Here is a 17,538-nt window from a genome sequence, read left to right as displayed (position 1 = left end):
CCTCTGGGGAGGAGTTACTCCTGTAGTCAGGAAATGTAGAGGCTTTCTGATGCCTTTAGCTTTCCTGTTTCATTAATTCCTCAAGCCCCATTGAACATTCCCTAACATCTCTAAGTCTCCATTCATTTATTTCTAGGATATAAAGTGAATCAATAACAATGACTAGGGTGAAAATTTAACTTGCTGCTCTTCTACAACATTAAATATGGCTTTCCAAAACTTCACTCTTCCTGACATTACTGCCAAGCAGTTTCACTGGAATTTTGCAAAAGGGTTATTAAGGAAGTTGATGCTACCTGAGGAAGACAAAAACCTTTTCAGATCAGAGTCGTCTTGTATTTCTGAGTCCTGTAGTCAAACAGGCAGAGTTAAAGAGAAGCCAGAGGGCACGTCCTCATAGGGCATATCTAGACATGCAGAGTGGAGAAATGACAGGCGAGTTCCAGTTTGCTAAGAATTTCACCTGCAGAGGCTGCATGAGAATCCCAGCTTGAGTTACAAAGCAGTCCAGTTGCAACAGGCACAGCGCAGTAACCCTAATTAGCTCAGACACAACACTCAGTGCTGTTCTGTCTCTGGGGTGAAGACCTCTGCACCATGCAGAGACAGCCCTTGCTAGCAAAAAAGCCAGAGGAAGCAAGGCTTTGAAGGCTGAAGAAGAGTTTAGTGGTAGGTCAGAAGGTCCTGAGCTGCATGTTTACTTCTTCCCATCTGTGCTTCTTTCCCCTCTCACACCTGCAGGCTTGCTAAATGATGAGCAGGGTTCAGTCCAGATGTGATTAGCAAGAGCTCATTTACACAGCAGATACCAAAGAGCATGTCCAAGCAGAGGCACAGGGCTCACTTGGCCAGGCCAACCCTGAACACACCAGATTCAAGACTAGATACTTGTTCAGTCTCTTCAAATAATCTTTTTATTTCCTGAGTTATTTGCAAATCAAGCTTGTCCATACCTCCAGCTCTGGAAATTAGGGCAGTTGTCTCTTGGACAGAGGTGGAGCTTGCACAACTATCCCAGAGACTGTGAGCCTGTGTGAAAGGCCACGGAACACATAATGGGAAGAATAAACAGGATCGGCTGTAGTTATTTTCTGATTGCTCAGAGAAGTTACCTGGCTAAAAACTTTTCCTACAGCTGTGGGAGGCAATTGAAACAGAAAAACTGACTGGAAGTTGTATAGCCCACTTTGAACCTGCCTGGATCTGTAGGTCTGGTTTCTGTCTGAGCAAGCAGGAGTAAGCCATTTTGTAACAGAACCGCAGACTTTCCCTGAGAAGAACACCACTTTAGAGCAGAGCTTTTACAAGGGGGCAGGAAACAAAGGGCACTTTTACAATGTTTTATTTGCAAGTACTTGAGAATGCAGGGGCGAGATTGTGGCAGCTTTCCAAGACGAAGCTGGCATGTAACTCCTGGAAGGGCATTTCCAACCAACAGCTAATTCTTCCTTTCTTAGAACAGAAATGCAGCACCATGGGGTTTAAAAAGCTTCTTCACTGTCATTTTGCATCATAACAAAGACAAAGTATCAGGTCTCATCCTCTAGCTGTATGTTATTAAAGGCTCTAATTAGCCACAGGTGAAAAGAGCAAGAAACTTAAATTTTAAAACAAATAGGGAAGAGTACACACAGTAACTTCAATTGGGAGGTTTTTTGTTTTTTCTACCTGCCTTACAGAATCTGCTTCTCACCTTCCTGACAAACTCCAGCTCATACAGATGCTTTTAAAGTACTATCTTCCCTTTGGTCTTGCAACAGTTCTAAAATCAGCTGGTACATTTTCCATCCAAGAAAGAAACGTACACAAGCAATAGGGGAGAGTGTTAGTTAAGACCACCTACTACCACCCTTATTTTAAGGCATAAGGCAGGAATGTGGGCTTTGTCTTTGATTTTGCTGCCTAGGGGTGAAAGTCTTACGTTAATGCTTCAGCAAAAGAAAAATCTCCTCCACCTAGTACTAGAAAAACTAAGCATACTTCCGAGAGGTTTTAGTATCTCCTTGCTTATCCGTGGTGGCTTCAGGTTTGCTAAGTATATCAGAAGGATGATGCTGATGGCTTTTAAGTTAAAAAGAGATAGGAAAATGTAAAATTACATAGCCAGGAACCTACCCTTGATTTAAATATGCGCTGATTGCATCCTACACACAGTTCTTACACTGCCTTTGACACTTACCTAAGGGACAACCCATTTAAGATCCTCCTACAGTGTACGAAGTGGTAACAATCTGGGATTAACTATCAAGAATACAAACACAAGCCTCACTTTTGGGATAAAAACCTTATGTTGGACCCACAAAATAAAGGTGTTGGAGCGTTCTCTATGGTGTGCTGCACATCTGTGTAAAGGGCACAGAGCACTGTTAAAGGTAAAGACTGAGACTGCAAAATTTAGCTTCAGAGAGCTGGGAAGAGGTTGAACAGGAGTGCAATGACCTCTGCCTGCAGCAGCCTGCGCTGTCAGATGACATGCTGCAGCAGCCTGAATGCACAGAGACTAAGAGCTTGCTACGCAGACACAATAATCACAGGCTGCTCTGCCAGACACCTGGATTTCAGTAATTTCTGTGCAACAAAAATGGCTACTTTAAATTATAGATCCAGCCAAGATCTGTTATTTCCTACCTTTCTGTTTGGAACTTCATTCTCCCAGGAAGCAAACATCAGGGTGTGAGAGATGTGTATGTGACTGTTCTAACACCTTTCCTCTTTCTTTAATGGGGAGGAGGGTGGGATGAAGGACAGGAGACAGATGGACAACCACAAGCTAAAATCTCAAGTTTTATTTACTACTTGCTAGCATTTAAGTGAGCAGGTTTGATGTATAACTGTGACAAACTACAGGAAGCACTGAATGCTAGCACCTCATCCTGTATTTGAACCTGTCTATCAGCAGGCTTCCTTCTCTTTATTTCTGAGGAACCATCTCCTACAGAGGTTAAGCACACAACTATTTTTGTTGATTGAAAATATCTACATTTACTATACAATCATCTCTTTCTTCCTCTTTTTGGGACAGTGTATGCTCGACCATTTATACTACTGACAGAATAGACTCCTCTTTGTGTGAGGTGGAGGTGGGGAGTGAAAAGCAGCATCCTGGATTCAACAACCCCTACTATAAAACAATTTGCTATTAAGAAAAAAAAAATAGATGGAAATAATATTAGTAACAATAACATGTTTTAATTCAACACTAACCAGCACTCGTCCTCCGAAGATGTAACCTTTATTTCCTAGCACAGCACATGTGTGAGCTGCTCGAGGCTGAGGTGGATCTCCACCCTGAAAGAAGCCAAAGAAGATCCTTCAGAATATTATCCAAAGATCACATAATGGTGGTGGCAAGTCAGTAAGACAGAGGTTGCAAAAATAAGACAAATATGCATCAACATAGAGCACAAGTACTGTGAGGAGTGGCTGAGGGCACTGGGGTTATTCAGCCTGGAGAAAGAGGTTGAGGGGAGACCTTGCTCTCTACAACTCCCTGGAAGGAGGTTGGAGCCAGGTGGGGCTTGTCTTTTCTCCCATGTTACAAGTGATAGGACAAGAGGAAATGGCCTGAAATTGTGCCAGGAGAGGTTTAGGTTGAACATTAGAAGAAACTTCTTCACTGAAAGGGCTATCAAACACCAGAACAGGCTGCCCAGGGAGGTGGTTGAATCCCCATCCCTGAAGGTGTTTAAAAGAGGCACAGATGTGGTGCTGAAAAACACGGTCTAGCACCAGACTTGGTAGAGTTAGATAGTGGTTGGACTTGGTCATAGGGGTCTTTTCCAACCAAAATGATTCTATGAATATGCTAACAGAACTCAAGCTGTAGATGGAAATAGTCATGTCCAAGATGCCACAGACATCGTAAAATACTTGCCAAGGACAGCTTTGATTAGTTCCTTCAGTTGACAACGTTAAACATATTCCTTCCTTACTTAAAAGTGAAATTCAATTAATTTCTAATCATAAAATTATAGTAACACATCAGTTATTGTTGCTATTCTGTGTGAAACATTACAATTCCAAGTGCAAACCATCACAAGCTGGCACTAGAGCTTCTTAAAATGTTGAGGTTACAGCCAACAGCCACATGCCAAAGATTCCTCAATGTCTAAAGCAGAAATAAAGATGGGGAAGAAAAATGGGGTTTATTTTTCAATAGTGATTTCATGGTTTTGCCTTTAGTTTGAGAGGAAGGCAATAAAATAGTGTCAGACAGTATATTACAATGTACTTCTGAGTTCTTACACAATCTCATCAGGATTTTATGAACTTTTATAGGCTACCATCGTATCTGTAGCATTGGAGAATGATTTGACTCAATCTTAAAGGTCTTTTCCAACCTATTCTATGTCAATATATGCGTTACTGTTTTACTGGGAAAGTGAGTGCACATGCTCTTTGGAAGACCATTAAAGCAGCATATTTGCTGCAGAACATCTGATCTGTTTACTCCAACACTATGGCATAACCAGGAGAGATTTGTTCAAAAGGTTTGTCAGCATTAACTGTGGAAGGGAATACACAGAATCACAGCATAGTGGAGTTGGAAGGGACCTCTAGAGATTAAAGCAGAGTCAGCCCAGGATCACAATGTCAAACTGGGTTTAGAATCTCTCCCAAGAGGGACACTCTGCAACCTCTCTGGGCAGCCTGCTCCAGGGCTCTGCCACCCTCACAGCAAAGCAGCTTTTCCTCATCTTCCTGTGGAACCTCCTGGTCTCTGGTTCATGCCCATTGTCCCTTGTCCTATCACTATACACCACTGAAAAGAATACAGCCCTATCCTCTTGCCCCCCACCCTTTAGCTCTTGCCGAACCTTTGAAAGATCCCCTCTCAGACTGCTCTTCTGCAGGCTAAACAGCCCCAACTCTCTCAGCCTTTCCTCCTCACAGAAATGCCCCAGTCCACTCAGGAACTTTGTAGCCTCTGCTGGTCTCTCTCCAGTATTTCCCATCTCTTGAACTGGGGAGCCCAAAACTGCACCCACAACTCCAGCTGCAGCTTCACTAGGGCAGATTCACAGAAGAATCTCCCTCCACCTGCTGGCCATACTCTTCTTAATGTGCCTCAGGAGACCACTGGCTTTCTTGGCCACAAAAGCACATTGCTAGCTCATGGTGACTTCGTTGCTGACCAGCACTCCCAGGTGCTTCTCCACAGAGCTGTTTACTAGCAGCTCAACCCCTCACCTGTACCGGTGATGCAGCTACACTTACACAATGCTCACAGTAACAAGCATTGGAAGCCTGAGCAGTCCTCAGCATATTCAAAACACTTCTCCCAACATCAATTTCTAGTGCACAACATAAGTCAAAATGATGTCCAAAAAAGACTACAAGACACTCACTCGAATTGCTGGTTGGGACCAAGTTTGTGTGGTTGTATCAAAAATGTGAACATCATTATGCCATCCCCAGAATATCTGGCCTTCCTGAAAAAAAGAAATGGAAAAAGTTAATAACAAAATTTTAAAAACGAAAAAGAAGTGTATTTTACTTTAAAATCTTTGTGTTTATTAAAAGATACAACCCTAGAAATGATCAACTAAACCAGAAAATTTTGATAAAAGCAACATTCTAATGGATTTACAGGAGCGAGGGTCTAGTTGAACTCAACAGCGCTCAGGAACGTGAGAGGTGCTGATGCTTCTGAACATGGGGTTTGGGCATCTACATCATTTACTGCAGCAAATTCTGCCTTCTAACTTTGAGTGTAAGACACTGAGAAATAAATAGATTGTACAGAGTAAGCCATTTCTCTAAGTATTTAACATTTGATGTAAGGATCTATACTCCCTTCAATACATATCTATTTATTAATTCTTCTTGTTAAATTCTAGAATAGAATAGACCAGGTTGGAAAAGACCTTTGAGATCATCCAGTCCAACCTATCATCCAAACACTATCTAACCAACTAAACCATGGCACCAGGCACTCCATCCAGTCTCTTAAATACCTCCAGTGATGGTGACTCCACCACCTCCCTGGGCAGCACATTCCAATGGCCAATCACTCTTTCTGTGAAGAACTTCTTCCTAACATCCAGCCTAAACCTGCCCTGGTGCAGCTTGAGACTGTGTCCTCTTGTTCTGGTGCTGGTTGCCTGGGAGAACAGACCAACCCCCCACCTGTCTACAACCTCCCTTCAGGTAGTTGTAGAGAGCAATTAAGGTCTCCTCTGAGATTCCTCTGCTCCAGGCTAAGCAAAACCAGTTCCCTCAACCTCTCCTCATAGGGCTTGTGCTCCAAACCCCTCACAAGCTTTAACAGCTCTCATTCTTTCTATGAATTGTAAGATCAAGCTAATACAAGGCATCTGAATTAAAACCTTCAAAATCCTGCAATTAAAAAGCCCAAATCTTCAAAATCCTCCACTAAAAATCTTCAAAATAAAGGCATTTATTCTGGAGAACAAGAAAATTAACTGATAATAATCGTCACTTAGACCTGTGCAGCTACAAATTTCCCATTGCTACCATCAAGGAAATAAATTCTACATTTTCAGTGAGTTTCATATGTAAAACATATCCTCAGATTTCAAATATTGCCTTTGTTCCTCTTTTGACAGCATCGCTTTGCTGCACTCAAAGCCTAGCACTGGGTACTTGTGATACATTCAACACCCACCGCTACTCCCAACATGGAATTTCAAATCCAAGCAGAAGATTCTAGTTTGATGATGCTCCAGGTAACAGAAAAGTTAGACATATTTCCCTATTTTTATACTACATTTATACTCAAGTCAGTATGAACACTTGAAAAGGTGAGGTTTTGACCATCAGAGAGGAGAAATGACTCAGAATTGTGACAGACTTCTTACCCAAAATGCATCGTGGACATCAAAACAATCACTCAGTTCATTGTGTTTCCTACAGCCATAGCCACCAAAATATATTAGCCTAAAAGAAAAACAACAAATCAGTTCAGTTGGCTGTTGTGTAATCAACAGTTAAATTAATACACTGTCAGAATAAATCAAGTTTTGGGCTCATTACTGTAGTATTAATAATATAAACAAATTTAAATGCTTCATATTGCACTAATTACATAGCAAACCCTATTGAGAGAAAGGTAACAGCTACACTCCTCAAGCCTGACAGAAATCCACTCAAGCAAGGAAGGAGCATGAAGTCCCTAATTTCCATTCCTCTATCTACAAACTTAGTTATCAAGTCACATTCTCAGACATCAGTCTCCAGAGGGCACAGAAGACAGTGGAATTCCTATGCTTTTGCTCCACTTTCCACCCCTTTCCAATGACATTCCTGTGCTCCTGCTATATTGGTTAGTCAGCTGTACACACAGAAACATAGAATTGTTCCTGTTGGAAAAGACCTTTAAGATCATCAAGCCCAAGATCATCTAATTCTGCCAAGTTTGGTGTTAAACCATGTCCTTCAGCACCACATCTGAGTCTTTTAAACACGTCCAGGCATGGAAGATTCAACCACCTCCCTGGGCAGCCTGTTGCAATCTTTGAGAACCCTTCAGAGAAGTTTCTTCTAATGCCTAACCTAAACCTCCACTGGTGCAACCTGAGGCCATTTCCTCTTCTCCTAACACTTGTTACCTGGGAGGACATACTGACCCCTATCTGGCTCTAACCTCCTTTCAGGGAATTGTAGAGTGCCAGAACATCTACCCTCGCCCTCCTTTTCTCCAGACTCAACAACCCCAGTTCCCTCAGCTGCTCCTCACCAGACCTGTTCTCCAGACCCTTCAGCAGCTTTGTTGCCCTTCTCTGGACCTGCTCCAGCACCTCGATGTCCTTCTTGGGTTGAGGGGCCCAAAACTGAACACACTATGCCAGATGCAGCCTCACCAGTGCTAAGTACAGAGAGACAATTGTTGCCCTGGTCCTGCTGGCCACACTATTGCTGATGCAAGCCAGGATGCTGGTGGCCTTCTTGGCCACCTGGGCACACACAATGGCTCATCTTCAGCAAGATGTCAACCAACAACCCCAGGTCTTTCTCCTGGGGAATCATCAGTCACTCTGCCCCAAGCCCCAAGTGTTCATGGGGTTGTTGTGACCCAAGTGCAGGACCCAGCACCTGGCCTTGTCGAGCCTCATCCCATCGGCCTCAACCCATCAACTTTTGCCTGTCCAGGTCCCTCTGTAGAGCCTCCGTACCCTCAAGCAGATCAACATTCCCTCCCAGCTTCATGTCATCTGCAAACTTATTGAGGGTTCCTGAATCTCCCTTTTAGTTTAAACCCATCACTCATTGTCCTGTCCTTTTAGAGGTTTTATTACTGCTATCATTCTTTCTTCTGCTGCTGTTTTCACAACTCCTTTAGTCTGCTCTGAAGAAGAAATTCAACCCTCAGCTATTTTATTGCAGGTAATAATTCTCAAACAACATAACAAAAAAAGGGGTCATTTTTGTAGAGAGTTTTCAATGTGTTAAAACGAAAACCTGAAGTAACAGACATGATTTTTATCTAAAGGCTCAAAGTATTCCACAAATTTGCACTGAATTTCTCAGCCCTTTCCTAAGGTGGGTTTCTCCTTACCATGACACAGAGCTCACATGTGAGAAAACTCTGGCAGAAAGCTGTTAGGAGAGAGACAAAATCCCACAGCAAGCCAAGCTACGCTTTAAAATGTCATGACTCCCAAACCTGTGTGCTCTTCACTTTATAGCACTTTCTCTCTGCAATTAACACATATGAAAGACTCTTAGTGTGTTACCTGTCCTTATACACCCAGCAGGAAAGCTTGTCACGTGGGGTAGGAGGTTGACCTTTAAAATTTGTTATTTTTTTCCACCTATAGGTTCCATTTTTTGTCCGCAAATTAACATAATACAGCTTAAAAGAAAAAAAATGACAAGATTTTCAGTATGAGCCATGGTGAAGAATCCAGCACAAAATCACCCACCACCCTCAGAAATCACTGCTTCATTTGCATTAAAAAAAAAATAATCAAAAACCCCCACAGTGATAGTGATGCAATCTATAGGAAGGGTTTAATACAGCACAAGAATCCAGTTAAAGTGTGAGAATGGTAGGAGTTGGAAGGGACCTCTGGAGTTCAACCCCCCCTGCCAAGGCAGATTCACCTAGAGAAGGTCACACAAACAGATCCAGGGGGGTTTTGAATGTCTCCAGAGATGGAGACTCCACCATCTCTTTGGGCAGCCAGTGCTGCATCACCCTTAAATTAAAGAAGTTTCTCCTCATATTTAGATGGAACTTCTCAAGGTTCAGGCTTCTGCCCCTCATCCTGTCACTGGGCACCAATGAAAACAGACTGGTTCCTATCCACCTGACACCCATCCTTCAGGTATCAATCAGCGTTGAAGAGAGCCCCCCCCCTCACCTGCTCTTTTCCAGACTAACAAAACCCAATTCTCTCAGTCTTTCCCTGTAAGAGAGATGTTCCAGTCCCCTCAGCATCTTTGCAGCCCTTTGCTGTACCCTCTCCATCAAGTCCCTGTCCTTGAACTGGGGAGCCCAGAACTGGACACAGTATTCCAGCTGTGGCCTCACCAGCAGGGCAGAGTAGAGGATGAAGAGAACCTCCCTCAACTTGCTTGACACACTCTTCTTAATGGACCCCAGGATGACATTGGCCATCTTGGCCACAAAGGCACATTGCTGGCTCATGGTCATCCTGTTATCCACTGGGACTCCCAGGTCTTTTTCCTTGTCTTCCCTTAGCCAGAGCAGAACAGTCTCATCCTGCTCCTTCCAGAATCAGATGAAGTCTTGCCAAGAACTTCTGCAAGACAAAGAGCTCCTGGTTCAGTTCTACTGGCCTAAACAAACCAGGCAGCTGCCCAATGGTCAGCAAGGTTTGTGCACTAAACTTGATCATAGCTTCTATTTTGTTTATTTTCTAGTCAGTACTGAGCTCTGACTTCATTTACACTAAGTGATAGAACAGCTCATTTCATCTGTTTTCCTGTTCCAGGCCTCAGTTACGAGGAAAACAGATTAGCTGATTGTACAAGAAAAGCAATCACTACCAAGGAGTGAAAATAAAAGCAGTATTCTGAGATGAATTTCAGTTCTGGATACCAAAATGTTTAGGAGACTGGGGAAGAAGACAACTGGAGAAAGCCCTGGGAGTTTTCAGAAATCAATAAAGAAAGTTTCCAGTAACAGAATTATTCTAGAGCAATGTTAGTGAAAAATCCCTCCCAAAATATATGGAGGTGAATATTAAAGCAATAATAAAAAAATACTCTTCTGCTTTACTTGTACTTTTTCTTCAATTAATAGGCAAAACACACCAGACAAAGCAGTAAAATCAGCATATTCCCTCATTCAAATACAAGATTATCATGGAAAGGAAGAATACAATACCCGATTACTGTAGCCTTTATCATCAAATCCACCAAAAATGTACAGCTTCCCATTAATGCTTGCCCCACAGCTTCCTGACATGGAGGTGGGCAGCTCTCCTTCCATCAGGTGCATTGTCCTGCAATTCAGCACAGACACCAACTCTATTTATAAAGTTGCTCTGTTAAAAGTAACAACCTTGACCCAAACAGAATAATCTTTTTTAAAGCTAAAAATAGTTTTGGCCAGAACTAGCCCCTGTGGTGTAAGAGGACTTTGAGGTGAGTATTGCACATGTGTTCATGGAGCATCTTGGTTCGCTTGAAGGTGAAGCCCATATTAAAAGAACTGAAGTATTAATCAGGCTCTGAGCAACCTGATCTTGTTGATGTCCCTTTTACAGTAGCAGGGGGTTGGACCAGATCATAGAATCACAGAACTGCTGAATCTGGAAGAGACCTTTGAGATCATAGAGAATAAGACAATTCCAGTTTGTATGAAGCTGAAAAATGAACTGTAACTGTGTAAGATCTGAGCCTTCACATTCCAGAGGTTACTTTTGTACCAAAACATTAGCTCACAGATTGCTATCATAGAACTACAGAGGTTGGAAGAGGCCACTGAGAGCATCAAGTCCAACTGCTCACCCAGAGCTCACAATCCCACCAATACTGCTAAGCCACTACCACTAAAGCGTGTCCCTCAGCAACACATCCACAAGTCTTTTAAATCCCTCCAGGGATGGTGACCCCACCACCTCCCTGGGCAGGCTGTTCCAATGCCTGAAAACCCTAGCCGTGAAGAATTTTTTCCTGATATCCAACCTGAACCTTTCTTGGCACAACTTGAGGCTGTTTCCTCTTGTCCTGTCACTTGTTGCATGTACACCAACCCCAACCTGTCTCAAATCTCCTTTTGAGTTGTAGAGGCTGATTTGAGATCTGATGCTTGGCTTTACCCCAGCCTAAAAGAACTGGAGGCAGACATTAAAAGGCAAAGCTTTTTATGTGCTGAATCACCAGATGTGAATGATGCACCTGTAACCTGCCCCTACTGGAAACGGTGCTCAGTAACAGCTGCCCAGGGCACTGCTTCTGAATCTTTGCTCTGGCCAGAGACACTGCCCCAGGCCAACCCTCTTTCCCCTTCTCCGCTCACGCTCTCTCTTTCTGCTCATTCCTGTGCACTCAACCCTACATGCACAACTATTTGTGCTGTAAACTACATGAGATCCAGAATGGATCCTGGTTAAAAATAACCCTGGGAAAAAATAGTTATATTTAACACAGATCACTTTCCTGATCTAATTTCCTGGGCGACCACATAAACAGCTGTAAGAGCACAACCAACACAGGGCCATCAGAGGTGAAAAGCGAGAGTGTGCAGTTGCTTTAGTCAAGTCCTTCAAAAAAAAGGCAGCAAAACAGTCTCAGTGAGGGTTATCATCTTAAAGAAGAAGAAAGATTTGCTAAAACTTTGCAGCTACCCATACAAAAACTGCTGTTTTCCCAGTCAGTGTCTTGACCCCACAGATGTGGAACTTTATCCATCCTGTAAAACATCTTCCTGATCTAACTCGCCTCTCTTTTTCCCTCCAAATTGTTGTTTTCAATATGACTAAGCAAGAAATAGATAAACAGGTGGGAGACTAGAGAGAAAGCTGGCAGAAAACACATCTAAGCTCAAAAAGATACTATTTCACCAGTCTGAATGAAAGTACTTTCAAAAGAAGCCACTGAAAAATGGTAAAAACAGGCTTTTGTCTCCCACAGACTACTTAACACAATGACTATAAAATGTGATTCTAGTGATGTGCAAGATTGTTTATGCAAGAACATAATTTATAGCCAAAATACAGTAATTGTAAATAGATGAAGAAGTCAAATATCCAGTGTTTCAATATTCCTTTTAACACAAAAGTTAACATATGGAGAACTAAACTCAAACAAAATGCACCTTTTTTTTTTAACCACAATGCTTTAAGTTGACCATTGTAAACAGGCCCTTGATTTAAAAAGCCCCACACAATTATACTTAAGGAATGAATGTGCTACCTACAGCTAACATACAAGTGCATATGCTTGTTCTTCAGTCTTCACGTTACATATCCATTATTTAAGCTGCAGGGGACACGACCAAGTAGTGATTTAACTGTAGCTAACCGTAATCTATGCAAAGACCAACTTTATATCATAAATAGCAACTCACCATAGCCCACTATCCATTTCATAGATCCAGAGCTCATCATTAGGCAGATAAACTTCATTTTCTTCAATTGACTGAAATCAAAAAAGAATTTGCAACTGTTAAGTCAGTCCTACACCATTAAAATGAAATACCAAATCATGTTCCTTAGCAACACAGAACAATCTTAAGGAGATGCATCTACCAGAGCACAAATCACACCCCAACATTATTGCTCTGATCATCACAATTTTAAACAGGCATCTCAATAATGCTCATATTTGACATTCCCAGGGAGATGGTGGTGTCACCGTCCCTGGAGGTGTTCAAGAGGGGATTGGACATGGCACTTGGTGCAATGGTCTAGTGGGCATGAGGTCTTGGGTAACAGGGTGGACTCGATGATCCTTGAGGTCTTTTCCAACCTTATTGATTCTATTCTGTTCTATTTTAGCCTAGAAGGCAAAAAAAAAAAAAGTTGGTTTTTATTTTTGGCAGCTGTTAAGAACACTGTGCTGGGTGTTTCCTAATGCCATTGAGCAGCACGGATTGTTAAGACTGCTTTTAATCACACGTTTTAAGGTATGAAGATTAGAAAGAAGTAAGTTTGGTCTACTAGAGGTAGGGAGTGCAGTGTTTCTACATTGAAGTCAGTAATATATTTCATATATTATATTCAATATATTTCAACAGCCAACTTGTAAAGGGTTGTCAAGCCCTGGCACAAGCCACCCAAGGAAATGGTGGAGTCCCCATTCCTGGAGGGATTTGAAGGACCTGTAGATGTGGTGCCGAGGGAGAGGGTTTGGTGGTGGACTTGGCAGTAATGGGTTAACTAGCTGTACTAGATCTTGGAGGTCTTTTCCAACCTTAAAGATTATGATTCTATAAATAGAGAGCATCAAAATACTAATGCTGTTCTTTGGGGCTTTTTGCAACTCTAAGGAAAAGAGGGTTCTGAAGGTTTTTTCCTCCTCATTCCACAACCCCTTTCTATTTTTTACAGAAAGAGACACTCTACCACATTGTGTAGACGGGTGAAACTCATTAGAAAGTTAGAAAAGGTACTAGTTTTAAAAACAAGGAACTTAATTACTCAGGCTCACTCATTAAAGGCACAGATTGACCAATTTAAGATTTTGCCAAGAAAGATGCGTAACAGCATAAGCCAGACCAGATTTGAAGCTCCCAAATGGAAACTCATTACCGTCTGTTTTGGTAGATACTTCTAATTAGGAGGCACTACTGGGCATAATGTATAAATATAGAGAAAAGTGTAACTGAAAGGCACAAAAAGAACAGTTGCTTGCAGTGACTGAAGGAAAGATTTTGGAAGAACAAAATGTCAGCTACAAATTAGCTTAACCTATACCATAACATGAAGGAGAGAATTAATTCCTAAGGGAAAACAGAACTGCAAGGGCTCCCAAACAGAGGCAATGTAAGGAAAATAATGATGAGGAAAAAGTAACAAACAGAAGAAGGAAGCTCAAAAGAATGTAACTGCAGCACTGAGGCTGAGTAACAATTACACCATTAATTATTGTCTTAGCATTAGAAAGAAATTAAAGAATGTTGGGGGATGTGGGGGTGTGGATAAGCAGCCAGAGTCAGTACATAAAAAGATCAGAATGAAATTAATGAGGAAAAATATTTAAATAGCTTTTTTTTCCCCCCATTTAACTTAACAGTTTAGTTACCGATGTTGATTTCTTGCCTTTCATTTATACTTCATTATTACCTTCTCACTTTGGAAGGTGCCAATCAGGCATTACACACTATATTTGGTACAGTTTAAACTGATAGGTACCTTTCATAAGGCAGGCTGTGCTGTTACACACTCTGTAGCTTTCAAAATGCAAAAAGTTTACTCAATTTAATCTTGATACGTCAGCAGTCAGAGGTGGAGCATTTGCTGCAGGGCCAGCTCTGAGCAAACACACTGATGCCAAAAATAACTTAGCTGAACAGCAGTCCACCATCAACATGTAAAACCAAAAATTATTTACCTGTTTCAAGTGCTGCTTAAAGAGTAACAACGATTTTCTCAATACTCTCCACAAATATGTAACACTACTAAAACGTCTGCAAAGTTGATCTGTGAAGCCTAACAGTCTGCCTCGTGTATGAGCCCAGGGTGCTTTATTAGCAAACTTTTGCGAACTCTGCATTAGCCTGTCCAACCTCAGCTTCTGAAGACCAAAGCACTCAGACCCAGCAAGTATTTGCAGTGATTCAGATGGTGAATATTTACATAGAGTGTTATGGAGTTTAACACCAGAAAAAGACACTGCATCTTCCTGGATATTACTGATGACTCACATTTAATGATATGTTTATTCTAAAGGTGGCTAACTACTTGACACTACAAATATACAAGTACTCAAATCCTTGCATGACTTGTAGTCACAAAAACCACTACCTACCAAAGACTCCCAAGGGGGGGAAAAAAAAGCTGTAGCAACAGTTTGCAACCTCTTGAAGGTTCCTCCATTTCATTATGTTTTGGTGTTGGGCAAGCCTGGGCATGTGATAGAAAAGGAGTGCCAGGGTAACCCAAACAGTGAAATCCTGCTGCCCCGCTTCCTACGCGGCTAAGAGTTTGCGTTTAGGTAAACAACATCTGTTTGTATTTTCAGTATTCCAGCAGCACAACCCTTTCTAAGTCAAATGCATTGAGCTCGGGACAAAAGCAATTCCTCAAATACCACAAGCTGCCCAGCTCTATCTAGATCCAATGTTTTTGGTTCAAAACAAGCTAAAAAACCACCACCAACAACAACAAAACACAACAAGAGAAAAACAAAACCCTAAACCAAATAAAACCAGTCTAATTTCCAGAAACTAAACTAGATGATAAACAAGAAACAACTAGCCACTAGTACCTGAGAGCCCTAGAAATGTCCTTCCCTCTGCTACTGCACACACTCATAATTTATAATCAATCTTAAAATTGAGTTCCAGGAGCCCCCAGGTAGAACTCTTTACTTAAGTACAGAAGGACACATTTGAAAATTTACCTTAGCCCATGAAAAATGCAGACAGAATATTAAATATATTAACAGAAGCAGGTCTTTGACTTAGGTAAAACCAGGATTAATACGAAGCACAAACACTTCCACATTTTAGGGCTGAGAAGCACAGATACTGTGGGTAAAGTGAACTTGCTGTGTATCACAAATGGTTTGGGTTGGAAAAGACCTTTAAAGGTCATGTGGTCCAGCCCCCGCAAGTGAGTATCACATATAGTTCTTTTGGATTGAATTCACTCACAGCTAAGGGTCATAAGGACTTACTTAGGCCAAAACTGGTACTGATCTTTCGACAGAAAAAAAAAAGAAGCAGATGTCACCAGCTTGTTTCTGAAGTGACAGAATTGCTTCTGAGGGAGGAAAATGCACGGTACGTAACACACAACTACTAAGAAGTAAAAAATGCAGGGACTCAGGAAGAAAAACACGAATTACACACTGTAAAATCACAGCTACAAATTACAGTTGTCACCTCACGGAGGAAATGAGACAAGAGAAGCACTTCCAGAGCAGGAAAGAACCATACGTTTATAGGGAAGCGGAAGCAAACCGGCTCCACCAGCCCTCCCCCCATGATGGAGACAGCTGAACACAGAGCAGCAGGCAGCCATGGGCGCCGGCTAGGAATATCTATAGTTAGAGAAGGGACAAACAGATAAGAGAATCTACGAAGAAAACTGCTTCCCTGAGGCCCTTCCCCGCAGAGCCGGCACTGGCGCCTTCGGCATTTAAAGCTCCCGCCCCTGCGGGGCACGCTGCAGCAGCAGCCAATCAGCGCCCGCGCTGAGGTAAACAGCGCTCCGCTGTCGGCCGCCGAGGGGCTGTGCCGGCTGAGGGGGCGGCGGGGGGCGAGCGGGCCAAGACCGGACAGAGGGGGAGTTTCCCCTGCTCCGCTTCTCCCTTGTCCCGCAGCTCCTCAGACTTCTTCCCCCTCGCCCCGAGTCGCCGTCCCGGCTTCCAGCGCTTCCCCCACACACACCCCCCCCCACGCCGTAACACACGCACACTCTCAGCTTCCCTCCCCCGCTCGCCCCCAGCGCCCTCCAGCCGCCTCCTCCCGCCTTACCACGTATCCCCCCCACACATAGAGAAAGTTCCCGTCCACCACGGCGCAGTGGCCGCTCCGCTCCTCGGCCACGCAGAACTGCTCCGTGGAGTCTGCCGCCATCTTAGGAGGAGGAGGAAGCAGCTCGTCTGCCTCAGTGTTCGCGTCCCGCCACCGCCTCCGCCGGGAGAGGCTGCGGCTCTCTGCCGGTCGCTCCCCTCAGGCGGACGGGAAGCGAGGAGGGTCCAAAGTATGGGGCGTCACCCTCTCCTCAGCGCAGGGGCCATAGCGGGCGTTGCCGCTGCGGCCTGGCCTTTATACCTTCTGTGGGTCAAGGGTTCGAGGCGCGCGAGGTGTTGCCTGGCGGTGCCCTGTCCGGCGGTGCCGTGCGGCTCCCTCGGCGCTGCTGCCGGGCGGGGGCTGTGAGGGGGTCACGGAAGTGGCCCTGTGGATACACTTTGGTAGATTTGTTCTTGCACGGTTCCTGGAAGGAACCCGTTGATGTGGGTACAGACTCCTGCTGTGGGCCAGAACACAAAGTGTCTGCCCAGCGAGGCTCGATGGATGTTATGGTGTGAGACGAGACTGAAAGTCTATTAAACCATGCCGCTGTGAATAACGAGCAAGAGAGGAGGAAAAAAAAAATCACTGAGGATATCTAAACACAAATCTCCTACAAGAACGGCAAGAAGAGTTTAATCTCACTATATACAGAACTTGCTATCTCTCTGAAGGTGTGACAGTCACATTCCTGCCAGAAATAGCTATGAAATAGTACCTGGTAGTAATTAAGAAAATTGTATAAGAGTTCAAACTGTTGAACCCTGAGAGAACCATCCTGTAGATACTATCCTTTACCCCACAGTCTGCAAGCAGAAGAAGCAAGAAACTCTATACAGCAATGTTGCAGAGTACTTCAGAGTGTTGGGGCTAGTGCTGAGCTAGAAATAGCTAACAGAATAAAGCTGATGCTGGGATTTCAA

The 17,538-nt window shown here is 43.2% G+C and overlaps 1 protein-coding gene across 2 annotated transcripts in view; it reads right to left on the bottom strand.

Moving 5' to 3' along the window:
* The window catches only part of KLHDC1 (kelch domain containing 1), a 29,484-nt gene extending 12,633 nt beyond the window's left edge, over nucleotides 1–16,851 (bottom strand). Inside the window, exons 1-7 of one of the 2 annotated variants that reach the window (XM_054161629.1) lie at nucleotides 16,577–16,851; nucleotides 12,503–12,573; nucleotides 10,316–10,433; nucleotides 8,697–8,815; nucleotides 6,822–6,900; nucleotides 5,349–5,432; nucleotides 3,205–3,288 (exon numbers count right to left, since the gene is read on the bottom strand). In XM_054161629.1, coding sequence (XP_054017604.1) covers nucleotides 3,205–3,288; nucleotides 5,349–5,432; nucleotides 6,822–6,900; nucleotides 8,697–8,815; nucleotides 10,316–10,433; nucleotides 12,503–12,573; nucleotides 16,577–16,678 — 657 coding nt within the window. In that variant the 5' untranslated portion in view covers nucleotides 16,679–16,851. Of the gene's footprint in view, nucleotides 1–3,204; nucleotides 3,289–5,348; nucleotides 5,433–6,821; nucleotides 6,901–8,696; nucleotides 8,816–10,315; nucleotides 10,434–12,502; nucleotides 12,574–16,036; nucleotides 16,100–16,576 lie in introns of those variants that run through there. The other variant, XM_009899528.2, reaches the window with a different exon arrangement.
* Nucleotides 16,852–17,538: the final 687 nt, after the last annotated feature.

Source organism: Dryobates pubescens, chromosome 5, assembly GCF_014839835.1.
Source record: "Dryobates pubescens isolate bDryPub1 chromosome 5, bDryPub1.pri, whole genome shotgun sequence".
NCBI classification, from domain to species: Eukaryota; Metazoa; Chordata; class Aves; order Piciformes; family Picidae; genus Dryobates; species Dryobates pubescens.
Note: the sequence above shows the minus strand (reverse complement) of the source record. Positions and strands in the feature narration are given on the sequence as shown.